Below are 16,679 nucleotides of genomic sequence, written 5' to 3' on the forward strand. Positions count from 1 at the left end.
CATACAGACACAAGCAGACATATTTAAAGACAAAGAGTTTGAGCAGAGATGTCAGTCGAGGCGGAAGTGTAGAGGCAAAGAAGTTGTTGAAAGACAGGTGAGGTATGAGTGGCAGCAACTTGAAATTAGCGGAGATTGAGGCCTGGCGGATAACGAGAAGAGAGGATATACTGAAGGGCAAGTTCCCATCTCCGGAGTTCGGATAGGTTGGTGTTGGTGGGAAGTATCCAGATAACCCGGACGGTGTAACACTGTGCCAAGATGTGCTGGCTGTGCACCAAGGCATGTTTAGCCACAGGGTGATCCTCATTACCAACAAACACTGTCCGCCTGTGTCCATTCATGCGAATGGACAGTTTGTTGCTGGTCATTCCCACATAGAATGCATCACAGTGTAGGCAGGTCAGTTGGTAAATCACGTGGGTGCTTTCACATGTGGCCCTGCCTTTGATCGTGTACACCTTCCGGGTTACAGGACTGGAGTAGGTGGTGGTGGGAGGGTGCATGGGACAGGCTTTGCACCGGGGGCGGTTACAAGGATAGGAGCCAGCAGGTAGGGAAGGTGGTTTGGGGATTTCATAGGGATGAACTAACAGGTTACGAAGGTTAGGTGGACGGTGGAAAGACACTCTTGGCGGAGTGGGGAGGACTTCATGAAGGATGGATCTCATTTCAGGGCAGGATTTGAGGAAGTTGTATCCCTGCTGGAGAGCCACATTCAGAGTCTGGTCCAGTCCCGGAAAGTATCCTGTCACAAGTGGGGCACTTTTGTGGTTCTTCTGTGGGGGATTCTGGGTTTGAGGGGATGAGGAAGTGGCTCTGGTTATTTGCTTCTGTACCAGGTTGGGAGGGTAGTTGCGGGATGCGAAAGCTGTTGTCAGATTGTTGGTGTAATGGTTCAGGGATTCCAGACTGGAGCAGATTCGTTTGCGACGAAGACCTAGGCTGTAGGGAAGGGACCGTTTGATGTGGAATGGGTGGCAGCTGTCGTAATGGAGGTACTGTTGCTTGTTGGTGGGTTTGATGTTGACGGACGTGTGAAGTTGGCCATTGGACAGGTGGAGGTCAGCATCAAGGAAAGTGGCATGGGATTTGGAGTAGGACCAGGTGAATCTGATGGAAGCAAAGGAATTGAGGTTGGAGAGGAAATTCTGGAGTTCTTCTTCACTGTGAGTCCAGATCATGAAGATGTCATCAATAAATCTGTACCAAACTTTGGGTTGGCAGACCTGGGTAACCAAGAAGGCTTCCTCTAAGCTACCCATGAATAGGTTGGCGTACGAGGGGGCCATCCTGGTACCCATGGCTGTTCCCTTTAATTGTTGGTATGTCTGGCCATCAAAAGGGAAGAAGTTGTGGGTCAGGATGAAGCTGGCTAAAGTAATGAGGAAAGAGGTTTTAGGTAGGGTGGCAGGTGATCGGCGTGAAAGGAAATGCTCCATCGCAGTGAGGCCCTGGACATGCGGAATATTTGTGTATAAGGAAGTGGCATCAATGGTTACAATGATGGTTTCCGGGGGTAACAGATTGGGTAAGGATTCCAGGCATTCGAGGAAGTGGTTGGTGTCTTTGATGAAGGATCGGAGACTGCATGTAATGGGTTGAAGGTGTTGATCTACGTAGGAAGAGATACGTTCTGTGGGGGCTTGGTAACCAGCTACAATGGGGCGGCCGGGATGATTGGGTTTGTGGATTTTCGGAAGAAGGTAGAAGGTAGGGGTGCGGGGTGTCGGTGGGGTCAGGAGGTTGATGGAGTCAGGTGAAAGGTTTTGCAGGGGGCCTAAGGTTCTGAGGATTCCTTGAAGCTCCGGCTGGACATCGGGAATGGGGTACACCTTCCGGGTTACAGGACTGGAGTAGTTGGTGGTGGGAGGGTGCATGGTACAGGTTTTACACCGGGGGTGGTTACAAGGATAGGAGCCAGAGGGTAGGGAAGTTGGTTGGGGGATTTCATAGGGATGAACTAAGAGGTTACGAAGGTTAGATGGATGGCGGAAAGATACTCTTGGTGGAGTGGGGAGGATTTCATGAAGGATGGATCTCATTTCAGGTCAGGATTTGAGGAAGTCGTATCCCTGCTGGAGAGCCACATTCAGAGTCTGATCCAGTCCCGGAGAGTATCCTGTCACAAGTGGGGCACTTTTGTGGTTCTTCTGTGGGAGGTTCTGGGTTTGAGGGGATGAGGAAGTGGCTCTGGTTATTTGCTTCTGTACCAGGTCGGGAGGGTAGTTGCAGGATCCAAAAGCTGTTTTCAGGTTGATGGTGTAATGGTTCAGGGATTCCGGACTGGAGCAGATTCGTTTGCCACGAAGACCTAGGCTGTAGGGAAGGGACTGTTTGATGTGGAATGGGTGGCAGCTGTCATAATGGAGGTACTGTTGTTTATTGGTGGGTTTGATGTGGACGGACGTGTGAAGTTGGCCATTGGACAGGTGGAGGTCAACATCAAGGAAAGTGGCGTGGGATTTGGAGTAGGACCAGGTGAATCTGATGGAACCAAAGGAGTTGAGGTTGGAGAGGAAATTCTGGAGTTCTTCTTCACTGTGAGTCCAGATCATGAAGATGTCATCAATAAATCTGTACCAAACTTTGGGTTGGCAGGCCTGGGTAACCAAGAAGGCTTCCTCTAAGTGACCCATAAATAGGTTGGCGTACGAGGGGCCCATCCTGGTACCCATGGCTGTTCCCTTTAATTGTTGGTATGTCTGGCCTTCGAAAGTGAAGAAGTTGTGGGTCAGGATGAAGCTGGCTAAGGTAATGAGGAAAGAGGTTTTAGGTAGGGTGGCAGGTGATCGGCGTGAAAGGAAGTGCTCCATCGCAGTGAGGCCCTGGACGTGTGGAATATTTGTGTATAAGGAAGTGGCATCAATGGTTACAAGGATGGTTTCCGGGGGTAACAGATTGGGTAAGGATTCCAGGCGTTCGAGAAAGTGGTTGGTGTCTTTGATGAAGGATGGGAGACTGCATGTAATGGGTTGAAGGTGTTGATCTATGTAGGCAGAGATACGTTCTGTGGGGGCTTGGTAACCAGCTACAATGGGGCGGCTGGGATGATTGGGTTTGTGAATTTTAGGAAGAAGGTAGAAGGTAGGGGTGCGGGATGTCGGTGGGGTCAGGAGGTTGATGGAGTCAGGTGAAAGGTTTTGTAGGGAGCCTAGGGTTCTGAGGATTCTTTGAAGCTCCGCCTGGACATCAGGAATGGGATTACCTTGGCAAACTTTGTATGTGGTGTTGTCTGAAAGCTGACGCAGTGCCTCAGCCACATACTCCCGACGATCAAGTACCACGGTCATGGAACCCTTGTCCACCGGAAGAATGACGATGGATCGGTCAGCCTTCAGATCACGGATAGCCTGGGCTTCAGCAGTGGTGATGTTGGGAGTAGGTTTAAGGTTTTTTTTAAGAAGGATTGAGAGGCAAGGCTGGAAGTCAGAAATTCCTGGAAGGTTTGGAGAGGGTGATTTTGAGGAAGAGGAGGTGGGTCCCGCTGTGATGGAGGATGGAACTGTTCCAGGCAGGGTTCAATTTGGATAGTGTCTTGGGGAGTTGGATCATTAGGAGTAGGATTAGGATCATTTTTCTTCGTGGCAAAGTGATATTTCCAGCAGAGAGTACGAGTGTAGGACAGTAAATCTTTAACAAGGGCTGTTTGGTTGAATCTGGGAGTGGGGCTGAAGGTGAGGCCTTTGGATAGGACAGAGGTTTCGGATTGGGAGAGAGGTTTGGAGGAAAGGTTAACTACTGAATTAGGGTGTTGTGGTTCCAGATTGTGTTGATTAGAATTTTGAGGTTTTGGGGGGAGTGGAGCTGGAAGTGGGAGATTGAGTAGATGGGAGAGGTTGGGTCTGTGTGCAATGAGAGGAGATTGAGGTTTGCTGGAAAGGTTGTGAAGGGTGAGTGAGTTGCCTTTCCGGAGGTGGGAAACCAGGAGATTGGATAGTTCTTTGAGGTGGAGGGTGGCATGCTGTTCTAATTTGCGGTTGGTCTGTAGGAGGATGCTGTGAACAGCCGGTGTGGATGTGGGAGAGGAAAGATTGAGGACTTTTATTAAGGATAGGAGTTGACGGGTGTGTTCATTGGCTGAGTTGATGTGTAGGTGAAGGATTAGGTGGGTAAGGGCAATGGATTGCTCAGTTTGGAACTGGTATAGGGACTGATGGAAAGAAGGATTACACCCAGAGATGGGAACTTTAAGTATGAGGCCCTTGGGGGTAATGCCAAATGTCAGACATGCCTGGGAAAATAAAATATGGGAGCGTAATCTGGCTAGGGCGAAGGCATGTTTGCGGAGGGAATGTAAATAAAACTTAATGGGGTCATTGTTGGGATGTTGTGAGGGTGACATGGTATTAGAAGGTGGAAATGAAAATAAAAATATATGGGGAGGGAAAAAGGTGAACTAGAAAGCAACTGGACATCTGGTGTGAAAAAAGGCGAAAAAGTGTTGGTAAAAGCTGAGCTATGTTGATCTTGTGGTGAACTTGGGTTGGTAAACAACGATGTGCACAAAGGTTAGGTGGTTGTGTTGCCACCAAAACACGTTAAAGGGTGGAGAAATTCGGGAAAATTTTGAAGAAACTGCGTGTTAATGTATTAAAAGGAGTGGTTTTGTGGTGGCAGATTATGAAAATGAGGCTAACAATTGTCTGATAAAGAAATAATGACGTTAAAACATGTGGGAAGCGGCTAAAAATGATCAGTAACAAGGAGAGATAGAGTGAGGAACAGAAATGGAAATAAAGCGAAAGTTTTTAGAACTAGCCGAAATGGTTGTTTAATAGGTGAAAGGAACTGTTTGTGAACTGGAAACAGTGGATTTTATAGCAGCAGTAGTGTTGAAGGCGGAAAAAAAATTTTTTTTTTGGTTCTGGTTTGGAAGTGGGTTACGTATTATTGAGTATATATAGGCGGGATAAATTGTTGTTGTTGTGGTCTTCAGTCCTGAGCCTGGTTTGATGCAGCTCTCCATGCTACTCTATCCTGTGCAAGCCTCTTCATCTCCCAGTACCTACTGCAACCTACATCCTTCTGAATCTGCTTAGTGTATTCATCTCTTGGTCTCCATCTACGATTTTTACCCTCCACGCTGCCCTCCAATACTAAATTGGTGATCCCTTGATGCCTCAGAACATGTCCTACCAACCGATCACTTCTTCTGGTCAAGTTGTGCCACAAACTTCTCTTCTCCCCAATCCTATTCAATACTTCCTCATTAGTTATGTGGTCTACCCATCTAATCTTCAGCATTCTTCTGTAGCACCACATTTCGAAAGCTTCTATTCTCTTCTTGTCCAAACTATTTATCGTCCATGTTTCACTTCCATACATGGCTACACTCCACACAAATACTTTCAGAAATTGTATGGTAGATTAAAACATTCCACGTGGGAAAAATATATCTAAAAACAAAGATGATGTAACTTACCAAACGAAAGTGTTGGTATGTTGATAGACACACAAATAAACACAAACACACACACACACACAAAATTCAAGCTTTTGCAACCCACGGTTGCTTCATCAGGAAAGAGGGAAGGAGAGGGAAAGACGAAAGGATGTGGGTTTTAAGGGAGAGGGTAAGGAGAGGGTAAGGAGTCATTCCAATCCTCCCGGGAGAAGAAAGACTTACCTTAGGGGGAAAAAAGGACAGGTATACACTTGCACAAACACACATATCCATCCGCACATATACAGACACAAGCAGACATTTGTAAAGGCAAAGAGTTTTCAGTTTCCCCTCTTTGCCTTTACAAATATCCGCTTGTGTCTGTATATGTGCGGATGGATATGTGTGTGTGTGCGAGTGTATACCTGTCCTTTTTTCCCCTTAAGGTAAGTCTTTCCACTCCCGGGATTGGAATGACTCCTTACCCTCTCCCTTAAAACCCACATCCTTTCGTCTTTCCCTCTCCTTCCCTCTTTCCTGATGAATATATATATATACACCTAAACTTTGATCTATGCATCTGAAATGTGGGTGATGAAGAAATGAGATGTAAGCAAATTCAAGGCATGTGAAGTGAAGTTCCTCAGAAGTAGGTTAGGAGTAACAAGGAGAGATAGAGTGAGGAACGAATGGGTGAGGGAAATAGTGAAAGAGGAACTCTTCAGACTAGAACATCAAGGTTAAGATGGTATGGGCACTTAAAGAGAAAAGAAAACAAGATGATTCCCAAGAAGGTACATCAAATGGAGATGCAAAGGAAATGACCAAGAGGAAGACCAAGGGATAGATCGCTGAGAGGTGTGCAGGAATGTAGAAAAAAGAGGTGAGGAGAGGACCCAACTAAACACAGAAAGATGGTGAGGCTTATGTTCCAAACAGACCAAGCAGGGGCTGGAAACTGTTCGAGATGATGATGCTGATCAGTTCCCTATAAAATTTCGAGCTTTTGAGAACTATCTAGCTTTTGAGAACTATCATTGTCAGCATTAATAAGAATGAAAATTTTCAACTGTTGTGGAAAATTCGGACAATTTTGTAAGGTCCAGAAGCAAATATAAGGGCCAGTCAAATGAAAACGAGGTATGTGTGTGTGTGTGTGTGGAGGGGGGGGGGGGGGGGGGGAAGTAAGTACACTGCTTGTTATTTCAAACATAATCATCATATCTGTTAATACCTTTATCCAACTGTGAGACAAGCTGGTCAGTGCCTTAATGGAAAAATATTTGTGGTTGCTGTGGAAATATGATTGTACCCAGGCATGTACTTTTTTATTCAAAGTACATCGATAGACACAAATGTCTTTTTACAGGGCTACAAAAATATGGAAATCACGTGGGGAGAGTTTGAGACTTAATGGAGTATGCATAATGACTTCCCAGTGAAACTTTTGCAGCATAGCTGAAACAACCTTGGCTACATACAGATGGGCCAATGCAGCCTCCATAGAGTCCCAATCTCTCTCCACCCAATTTCCAAATTTTTGGAGCTCTGAAGTAAGACATCTCTGGTTTCATCTGCTTTTGATGAAGAGGTGCACACCTGGGTACAATCGTGGTTCTCCATGCAACTGCAAACATTTCTCCAATACAGCAATGACCACATTGTTCCACTCACTCCGTCTTCAGGCCACGAGTGGCCTACCGGGGCCATCTGACCGCCATGTCATCCTCAGTGGAGGATGGTATTCTTGACCGAAGCCGCTACTATTCAGTCGAGTAGCTCATCAATTGGCATCACGAGGCTGAGTGCGCCCCCAAAAATGGCAACAGTGCATGGCCGCCTGGATGGTTACCCATCCAAGTGCCAACCACGCCTGACAGCGCTTAACTTCAATGATCTCATGGGAACCGGTGTATTCACTGTGGCAAGGCCGTTGACACATTGTTCCACAGAGGTATAAATTACTTTTGAATTAATTGGCAATTACTTCTGAAACAATAAACAGTTTACCCACTTTTTTCTATCTGTGTCATTTTCATTTGACTATCCCCTATATGTTGAAGCTCTAATTAAGCATACTAGTATCACACTGACACTGACTCAGGTTTACACATAAAACACACATGACAAAGATACCTCCAACAAATTACATTAAGGGTTTTGTTAAAGAGAATACAGAGAATGTATATGATAAAACATGAAGTCCAAATACTTCTAATTTCTTCATAATGGCTGAGATAACTGGCTCAAGCATGGAGGTACAAATGGTAATACTGAATAAACTACAGAAAGAATGGAAGTGTCTTGCACTGTCTTCATTCAAATTGTAAAGACAACTTTTCTTTCAGCAGACACATAATACTCCCAATAACTCAGATACATTTTATAATTTATCTACATTTCCGCATCTGTAATGTATCACTATACCTGCTAAAATTGATATGCCTTTGAAACCAAAGTACAGAAGAGCCAGCTTAACATATTATACCATTTAAAATTTCCAAATTGTGACTATTCATAACATTCAGAATTTTTGACAGTGCTTTAATTCTCTTAAGCTATGCTCTAAAATATGGTTATCATATGGAAGATTCTTTTTCCAACTTGAGAAACTTTAACACTATTTTCTAAGCCTGGGCAAAGTGAAACTGTAATACAATTCTTTTCCATCAACTCTGTTGAACAGTGTTTCACATCTGGAACAGCAGCAACTACAAAACTCACCCTTAGTATTCTCATACTATTACCTACTCCATTTTGTGTAACTGCCATGATATACTTTACCAAAGTTATAGCCATCTGAGCAAACAGTCCTTTGTGCCCTACCCAGCCTTGTCTGTTATCGTGATCATAAGAAAACTGTCAGAAAGCAAGAATTGACACTGGCATAAAAAAATACTTTTTGTTTAATACAAAAACCCTCCACCACCAGAATCATCAGATAAATGTATTACTTGTTAAATACCACCATAAGTGTGCACCCAATTTTACCCTATCCATTGGATTTCTATTCATCCCAGATCCTGAGTGACTATTTTAACTAAATCCTTCATTACACAGACTGAGCATACTGCCTTGGGAAAGCACAATGATTATTTTGTAATTTTTTTATTGTGTGTTCCAGCTTCAATTCATGCAAATGGTATCATTACAGGTTTTGACTCATTCCAAGCCATCATTAGATGATATGAATATATTACATAACAACAGCTCATAAGCGCTCACAATATACCAGTCCCAACAAATACAGCACAGATATGTTTACACTGTGAGCACCTCACCACACCTCTTCAGATGGCTTGTTACTGAGTAATATACTCATAACATCTGAAGATGACTTGGTGGTAAGTTGAAAGCAGCGACGACACCATTTGTGTGATTTGAGTTTGAAATGTATAACTGAAAAATATAAATGTAATGTAACATTTTCTATGTATGATTTGCTTATTCTTCAGTGGGATTCAGAAAGCTTTTCATTTTTCTGTGTAAGTTTGTTGCTACTTTTCTAATTGATATGTAAGACATATTTTTTGTTTAACATTATTTACACTCACTATTGGAAAACACGCACACTCACTTTATAGCAATATAATAGTATAATTAGAGTACCTTTGCAGGAATCTCAGGTACAAAAGTGTAGCCATGAACAATGACAGGTTCCTCTGTTCGTCCATTCCAGAAATCAAGCTCAACACATCGACATCCAGCCAGTAAGCACTGTCTGTACATTTCCACAGCTGATTTCCCAGTCAACTGATGACCTAAAACACAAGATAACTGGAAAAAATGTAATTTTAACATGACAAAATACCTAATTTTTCTAAAGTTAGATGTTAGGAAAAGGACACAGCCAGCCTGGGCAATGTATGCGATGGGGAAGCGGAAGGTAAGGGGGAAAGTGTGGGAGACGGTAGAGAGGAAAGGCTATGTAAGAGCCCCCCCCCCCCCCCCCCCCCCCCGCCCCCACACACACACACAAGAGAATCTTGATGTGATCAAGTCTTCATATCAGATTTGTATATTTACAGTTGAGTCTTTCCTTCTCAAAAACTTATTTCATCTACACTAATTTTCTGGCAATTTTCTCATTTTCTCTGGAGGAGAGCTACTGCCTCTTGAAAAAGTGGTTGTGGCATCTCATGTGTGTCTACATGATGTGTGTTCAAAAGATAATGGGAATTTTGTAATTTCACATGTTGTATTAATATGATATGTGCTATTTTTTATTTGTTGTGATGGCTAACATGCCTGAAAAAAAAATACCTGTATAGTATTAGCCACATCATGTCTGTCAAAAATGTTAGATGTGTTTTGGTCAGTATCAGAGAATATTTATTTTGCATAAATGTGGATTGGAGAATTAGTAGTAAATTTTGCTATAAGAACAGAATAAAATGCAGCAAAGTTTTGGAAATGTCAAATATTAATTTCAGTGAGTTTACAAGTGGTGTAACAAATTTGAAAAAGGCCATAAAGTTATTGAACATGACGAGCACCCTGTACATCTCAGAACATCATCAACCAATGAAACCATGGGAAAAATGAAGGAAATGTTTATGAATGATTCTGCTTCTTGAATAAAAAATGCCCAATCTTTTATGTATAATAAGAAAAGAGTGGAAACAGTATTGGTTCATGTAGTAGACTCATACTGACTCTTCAGCACTCTGAAGATCTGTTTTTGTTCTGTATACTCTTAATGTCACACACTGTATTCTTTTAATTACATAGGACGAAAACCAATTACCAGTGAGAACTCTGATACCATATTATTTAAGTTTCTCTGTGAGAATACTTTTTACTTCACAATCATATGCTTTTCACAAGCAACAGAAAATAAAAGTTGGCAATATTTTGTCATTTAAATTTTGTATAATCTGATCAGTGAATTTAAAAGTGACTTACTCTGTAGAGTGTAGAGAGACCCTTTTGAAAACTAAACTGAGGCTGACTAAGAATTTTATTTTGGAATAGGCATGTTATTGTTCTTGCACACATAATATTTACCTGTACCTCTGACAAGAAGAGAAGCAATGAGACATCCATCAAAGCACCAAGAAGATGTGGTTGGAGACTTGCCATATGGTAAGCCTACCCTCACCCATGGTTTTGGGTGACTTTCCCAAAAGCTACCCCTTTTCCTATACCTCTCCAGACCTTTTCCTTCACCCTTCTTCCTTCCTCTTCAGTCCTTTTGCCTGAAGAAGGGGCCACTGGCTCTGAAAGCTTGCCAATTAAACCATCTTTTATGTGTGTGTTCTGCCACCACTTGGCGAGTAGATTTTTTATCCGTCCAATTAAATAATATCCAGAATTGTGGAGCATTCAGAGATAACACTTGCCCAATGTTCGACTCCAAGGGAAGGGGTTTGCAGGCATACTCATCATCGTATTTCAGATATCTATATCTGACCGCTGTAAGGGAGGATGGCCATATTGTGCACTAAGTGTGCCATAACCCTTTCATAACTGTGCCTAATCATCTGCAAACGACTATTGGAATCCCAGCAACACTGTATGTATCCCACACCAGTGTCAAGAGACAAGTAGCATCTAGACTAGGGAACTACCGTCCCATGTGTAGGCTGCTGTTAACACAACACAAATGGCTGTGTGTAGAGTGGTGCTGTGACCCAGACGCATGGACTGCCAATGAATGGTGTCACATTGTGTTCAGCGCTAAATCACAGTTCTGTACTACATTGGATGATCATTGTTGGTGACTATGGCACCAGACTGGGAAGAAGTCCCTTTTTTCCCATGTTCTGAAGAGGCACAGTAGTGTTACTCCTGGCGTACGGTGTTGGGAGCCATCAAGTAACAGCAGGTAGTGATTGAAGTAACTTTGTTGGCACAATGGTATATCATAGACATCCTTCCATTCTTCATCCACAAGAAAGAATAGGCAATCTTGGCTGCAAGTACAGTTATTGTGGGACATTCTGTACTCTTGCCAGTTGTCCTTGAGTGTTTTTACCCAGTGGATGTGTCCTGTAAACTTTATTGAATGGCGTGCCATGTTTGGTGATTACCGGGCTTTCTGTACACTTGCCAGTAGTCCTCAAGTGTTTTTATATGAAGTCTGATGATGCTCCTGTGACAACAGTGAAACGTATCACAAATTAAATAACCAAAAAACCATTTTGCAACCAAGACCATCTATCCTTTCTTGCTGTACCATTAGCCAAAATATGGAGAGGTGTGATTTTCACCCTTCATCCCCATGTCTCAATTCTTGTGTGCCATTATTCAACATGACAATGATTGTCCATGAATGGTATGTCTCTACAAACTGTCTGCATGATGTTGAGGTATTATACTCTGGGGATATCAAGAAACTGACAAAAATGCACAAAAACATGTCGACTGGATGGAAACAGAAAATCTCATACCTATCCAAAAGACAAGGAAATCTTTTTTTGTGGCCAATGAAACAAGGCTTATATATCTGACTTAAGCTTTATCACACAGTCTCCAAGCATGCCAATGAGGTGCACCACAGAATCCTAACCAGATTTCTCAATAGTCAGCATCATCCAATGATTCTCCATACAGCATTGTTCATACCCATCTTCCTCTCCTGTCCAAAACTAAGGTAGAATTTCAAAGAAGTCAAATCATCTGAATTTTGCAAACAAACAGATGCCAATAAAAATGGATAAAACTATTTTCCAATAACTACTACAGTTTCATTGGGATACTGATAAGTGCAGCAAAATGATGCGTACCAGGAGGTTGCTGCAAAGAATACATTCCTGGCTGGAATGAGGACAGTGGTGATCCTAATACTGTCGCTTGACAAGAGATGAACTCTCAAAAGTAAAGAAACTGTCGGCTCCACAAACATCTGAGTTTTCGAACACATTTCAATTGAAAGAGACCACACAAGTTACAAAGAACATGAAATCTAGAAAGGCAGCAGGTGTTAATGGGATCTATCCTGAGTTTCTGTAGCACTGTGATACTGTTACTGCCAAATTGCTGAACACTTTCCTTTCATAGATCTTAAAGACAGGTCATCTGCCACCTCTCTTTAAGAAAATTAAGATAATTCTTATACTACAGCCAAAAAAAGGTTCCTCAAAAGCACCACCCCATTGTCCTTCATAGTGTCCCAGTCAAGCTCCTGGAGAAACTCGTTCATAACAGAATCTGCTCAGCTATCAACAAACACATTTCTAAAGAGCAAGCTGATTTCAGTCCAGAAAGAGTATGTAAGGAAAAGGTGCTAACAATAGTAACTTATATCAAAAATTGCTTTCAGAAGCAGAAAATGATCATGGAGATCTTCTTAGAGCTAACTGCATCCCATGATACTGTCTAGCATGACAGACTTCTGCTCAAAGTCATCAGTATTATTCCATGTCAGAAACTAACCACTTTAATTGGCAACAGATACTGTCAGATGTTTATAGAGAACTCTAGAAGTAGAGTTCATAAAATAAAAGAGGGTATCCAACAAAATTCTGTTTTTATTTCACACCTTTTTAATTTGTAAACACAAGACCTTCAAAACAAAGTCTATCAAATTTATTTATGCTGATAATATTACTTTGATTGCTCATAATCAAAGCTTTAGGGAAGCGGAAGCAACACTAACATCAGATCTGAAGATGTTGGATGAATACTTCTGCACTAATAATAAAATTGTAAAACTGCCATGTTCTCTGTTTGTACATGCTAATTTCCAAAACTAAAAGATGAATTTTCATGGGGTTTGCACAGATAACTTGAGCATAGCTTGGGGAAGCAAATACACTTTATTTCATCAAATTCGGATCATGAGAGAAAAGATATTGTGATCTAAAGTTTCATCCAAAACCATCATGTCTGTCTGTTCGAACATACTAATCTCCAAAAGTACCAGATGAATTTTCATGGAGTTATCACAGGTAACTTGACTGTATCTTGGGGCAACATATAGGCTTCATTTATTCAAAACTGAATCACAGGAAAAAAATCATGACTTAAATTTTCATCTAAAACATCGTGTCTGTCTGTTTGAACACACTAATTTCCAAAACTACCACATGAATTTTCAGGGGGTTTTCACAGGTAACTTGAGTGTAGATTGGGCGAACATACAAGCTTTATTTAACAAAGATTGGATCACAGAAGACAATGATAATGTTATTTAACAGAATATGCACATCAAAACACCTGAATGCTGAAATAAAACATCTGAAGCAGGCTTTTGAGAAAAATGGCTACTCAGGGGAAAAGGTACAGAGGATTTTATGACCAAGGAACAGAAGACCAAAGGACAAGGATGAACCACAATGATGGAGAAATACAGTTTCCCTCCCTTTTATTAAAAAATTAACAGACCAAATCAGTAAGATTTTACAGAAAGATGACATCAGACTGGTATTTAGATCAACAAAGAAAATAAATCAAGCACTTCAATCTGTGAAGGATAAATGCCCTCCTCTGTTGACATGCGGTGTATACAAAATTCATGTACATGTAGTAAAGTTTATATTGGCACTACTAAGAGGAGTGTAAATGCATGGCTAAAAGAACACAAAAGCCTTTGCCAACTAGAAAAATAGAGAAATCAGTTGTAGCAGAGCATGCTCTTCAGTCAGGAAACCACAAAGTGAAGTTTTCTGAAACAGAAATTTTATCTACAATGTCAAATTATTACCCACGACTATGTAGAGAAGCGATTGAAATTTATAAGCATCAGGATAGTTTAAATAGGAAAGAGGAGGCAATGAAACTTAGCAACATATGGACAGTAGCTCTGCAGAATCACTAGACAGTTTTATTCTTTGACTAGATGACAATCGATAGTTAAGTTTTATCTCTGACAAGAATTACCTCTGCTCATCATGTGTTATTTGACCACAGCCCCCTTTCCTACAGTATTTATGTCACTCTCAAGGCAGCCGACCAGTCAGTTGGCTAGACTCAGTGGAGGAGCACCTCTGAGTATGTCCAGTGCAGACCTGGACAAAACATCAGGAACAGAAGAGTTTCTCAGACCACGACTTTACATCCCAAAAGGTTTACTAGCAGCTACATCATCTGGTTGTGAAAGCTTCATTCTCTGAATATTATTTAAAGTTTTATCCAAAATCATATGCTTAGCCTGGTAGTTTGGATGTTTAATAATAACAGTATAGTACACCTAAGAACCAATAGATGGTGCTGTTAGTTTTTTTTTAAACTCAATGACAAATCTATTTTCAGAAGTTTATATCAGTGACAGAATTAATCACTGCATTCTTATCTTTACGGATATAAACCAATAGCAAATTTACTTGGCATGGATAAGCAGATTTACCAATTCCACATTGTGTATTTAAAGCTTAATAACACTGCTTTGCCTCTTTCATGATGTTTTATTTATATTTGTTGCTAGCAAAAACATATTTATTACATTTGCCTTGTAATTTGGGTGTCTACACATTACATTTTGATTTAATTTTGTTTACAGACAAATACTAGAAAATAGTCAAGTCTTTCTGAACACACCAGAACGACTAAAAGACTGAGGACTATGTGGTCTCAGGAATCCAATAAAGACTGTGTGGCAAGATTTGCTGCATTAACTCGCTCTTTGGAAACTCTTCTTGAAAGCAAGCAGCGATGTAACTTTGAGGACTATGTGGTCTCAGTAATCCAATAAAGAAAGACTGTGTGGCAAGATTTGCTGCTTTAACTCGCTCTTTGGAAAATCTTGAAAGTGAGCAGCAATGTAACTTTGATCAAGAGTGTCAAGCATTATCTCACTCATCAGAACCCTCCTCTCACAGAGTTACATCTCTCCAAAGTAACATCACAGAAGCATTAACTCTGACGGAAAGTTCTGCAGGAGAGCATATTTCACTTTAAATAGGTAGAATTCCTGGTGAGCTTATGTTAGGCCGTGACCTTAAACAAAGCACAAGGCCAGTTGTTGTGTGTTGTGGGTGTGGACGTTAGTGTCAGTTGCTATTTGCTTACTTAGCTCTACATGGCTCTCTCATGTTACTAACACAAACAAGTTCTTCATTCATCTCCCCAATCACACTACCTCAAACACTGTACAAAAAGAAGCATTACGTGTCAAAAATTAATTCCACACATACAAAGTCTCAGGTACAGTTACAAATAAATACTGGGCAACACCGCGTTTCTCAACCAGTCAAAAACAATTCTCTTTGGCTGAATTACCAAAAGACTATTCATACCAACTTCCCACATATGTAATAAACAAGAAACCTAACATGCCACTTAAAGATCAGACTCACCAATGCTGCAACACTCCAAAAAAACCTAGGTGTGACCCTAGACAAGTCACTAACATACAAAACCCATCTCCCGAAAGTGGCAACTAAAATCGAAGCTTGCAACAATATCCTCCACAAGTTAACAGGAGCTGCCTGGGATGTCATTGCAGTAGTCCTCAGACCATCAGCTTTAACTCTTTCACACTCAGATGTAGAGTGCTACTTTCCCACCATGCTAAACAGTGCTCACACAATAATAATTGACACACAGCTCAATCAATCAATGTACCTCATCTCATGGTGTATTCATCCCACAAACATGTACTGGCATTGGTTCCTACTAATATTTCACCATCATCCATAAGATGATTTCATTCTTTGGTGAGTGTACACACAAGAATAATAATAATTAAAAAAAAACAAAAAAAATATTACCAATTCATTCAGAAGTTTCATTATCAGAACCCTAGCAACTGAGATCCAGAAAACTATCTTAGCAAACAGCAATCAGTCTGCAAAACAGTCATTTCAACATGCAACAGGCATGAAACAGTCAACGCCAGGAGCATACTTCCTGTATGCAGCACCAGCTAATTAAAATTCCCTGAGTGCAACGAGCATGTTTTCATCTACCCCAATGAAATTGGATTTTAAACCTGGAGTTATATCTATGCACCCATTATGATCATGAGACTGTGTGCATCTGTGTATAATGTAAATAGTTGTCTAGTTTTTTCTCCTGTCCTCATATGATACATAAATAATACGCCCATAAGGTTTGTTGGAAATGAGAAAGGCTATATAACAGTATGGCACAGACATGGTTGTGTAGGTAGGTGTGTGCATAGAGGTGCTCTCTATGTCGTCGTAACTGCTGTCTGTGTCACGTCTGCTATGCAGCGAGCTACATTAATTTAAGTATTAACTGTATTTTTCTTACTTGTCACTTCTTCTTCCGTATGTTTTTGCTTTTAGGAGGCTTTAATTGTTGAGTGCTAGTAATAGTGTTCCACAGATTTTGTGTTTGTTTTGGATACAATCAGAGAGAGTCCCTTTAGTCAGCCACAGTGCCAGTA

At 41.3% G+C, this 16,679-nt stretch overlaps 1 protein-coding gene across 1 annotated transcript in view; it reads right to left on the minus strand.

The window, feature by feature from the left end:
* LOC124802835 (1-phosphatidylinositol 4,5-bisphosphate phosphodiesterase classes I and II) overlaps window positions 1-16,679 on the minus strand; it is a 390,603-nt gene that overhangs the window by 199,765 nt on the left and 174,159 nt on the right. Inside the window, exon 10 of the mRNA XM_047263846.1 lies at window positions 8,996-9,147. Within this exon, the coding sequence (XP_047119802.1) occupies window positions 8,996-9,147 (152 nt within the window). The remainder of the gene's footprint in view (window positions 1-8,995; window positions 9,148-16,679) is intronic.

The sequence above is a fragment of the Schistocerca piceifrons genome, chromosome 6 (genome assembly GCF_021461385.2).
Source record: "Schistocerca piceifrons isolate TAMUIC-IGC-003096 chromosome 6, iqSchPice1.1, whole genome shotgun sequence".
In the NCBI taxonomy this organism is placed as follows: domain Eukaryota; kingdom Metazoa; phylum Arthropoda; class Insecta; order Orthoptera; family Acrididae; genus Schistocerca; species Schistocerca piceifrons.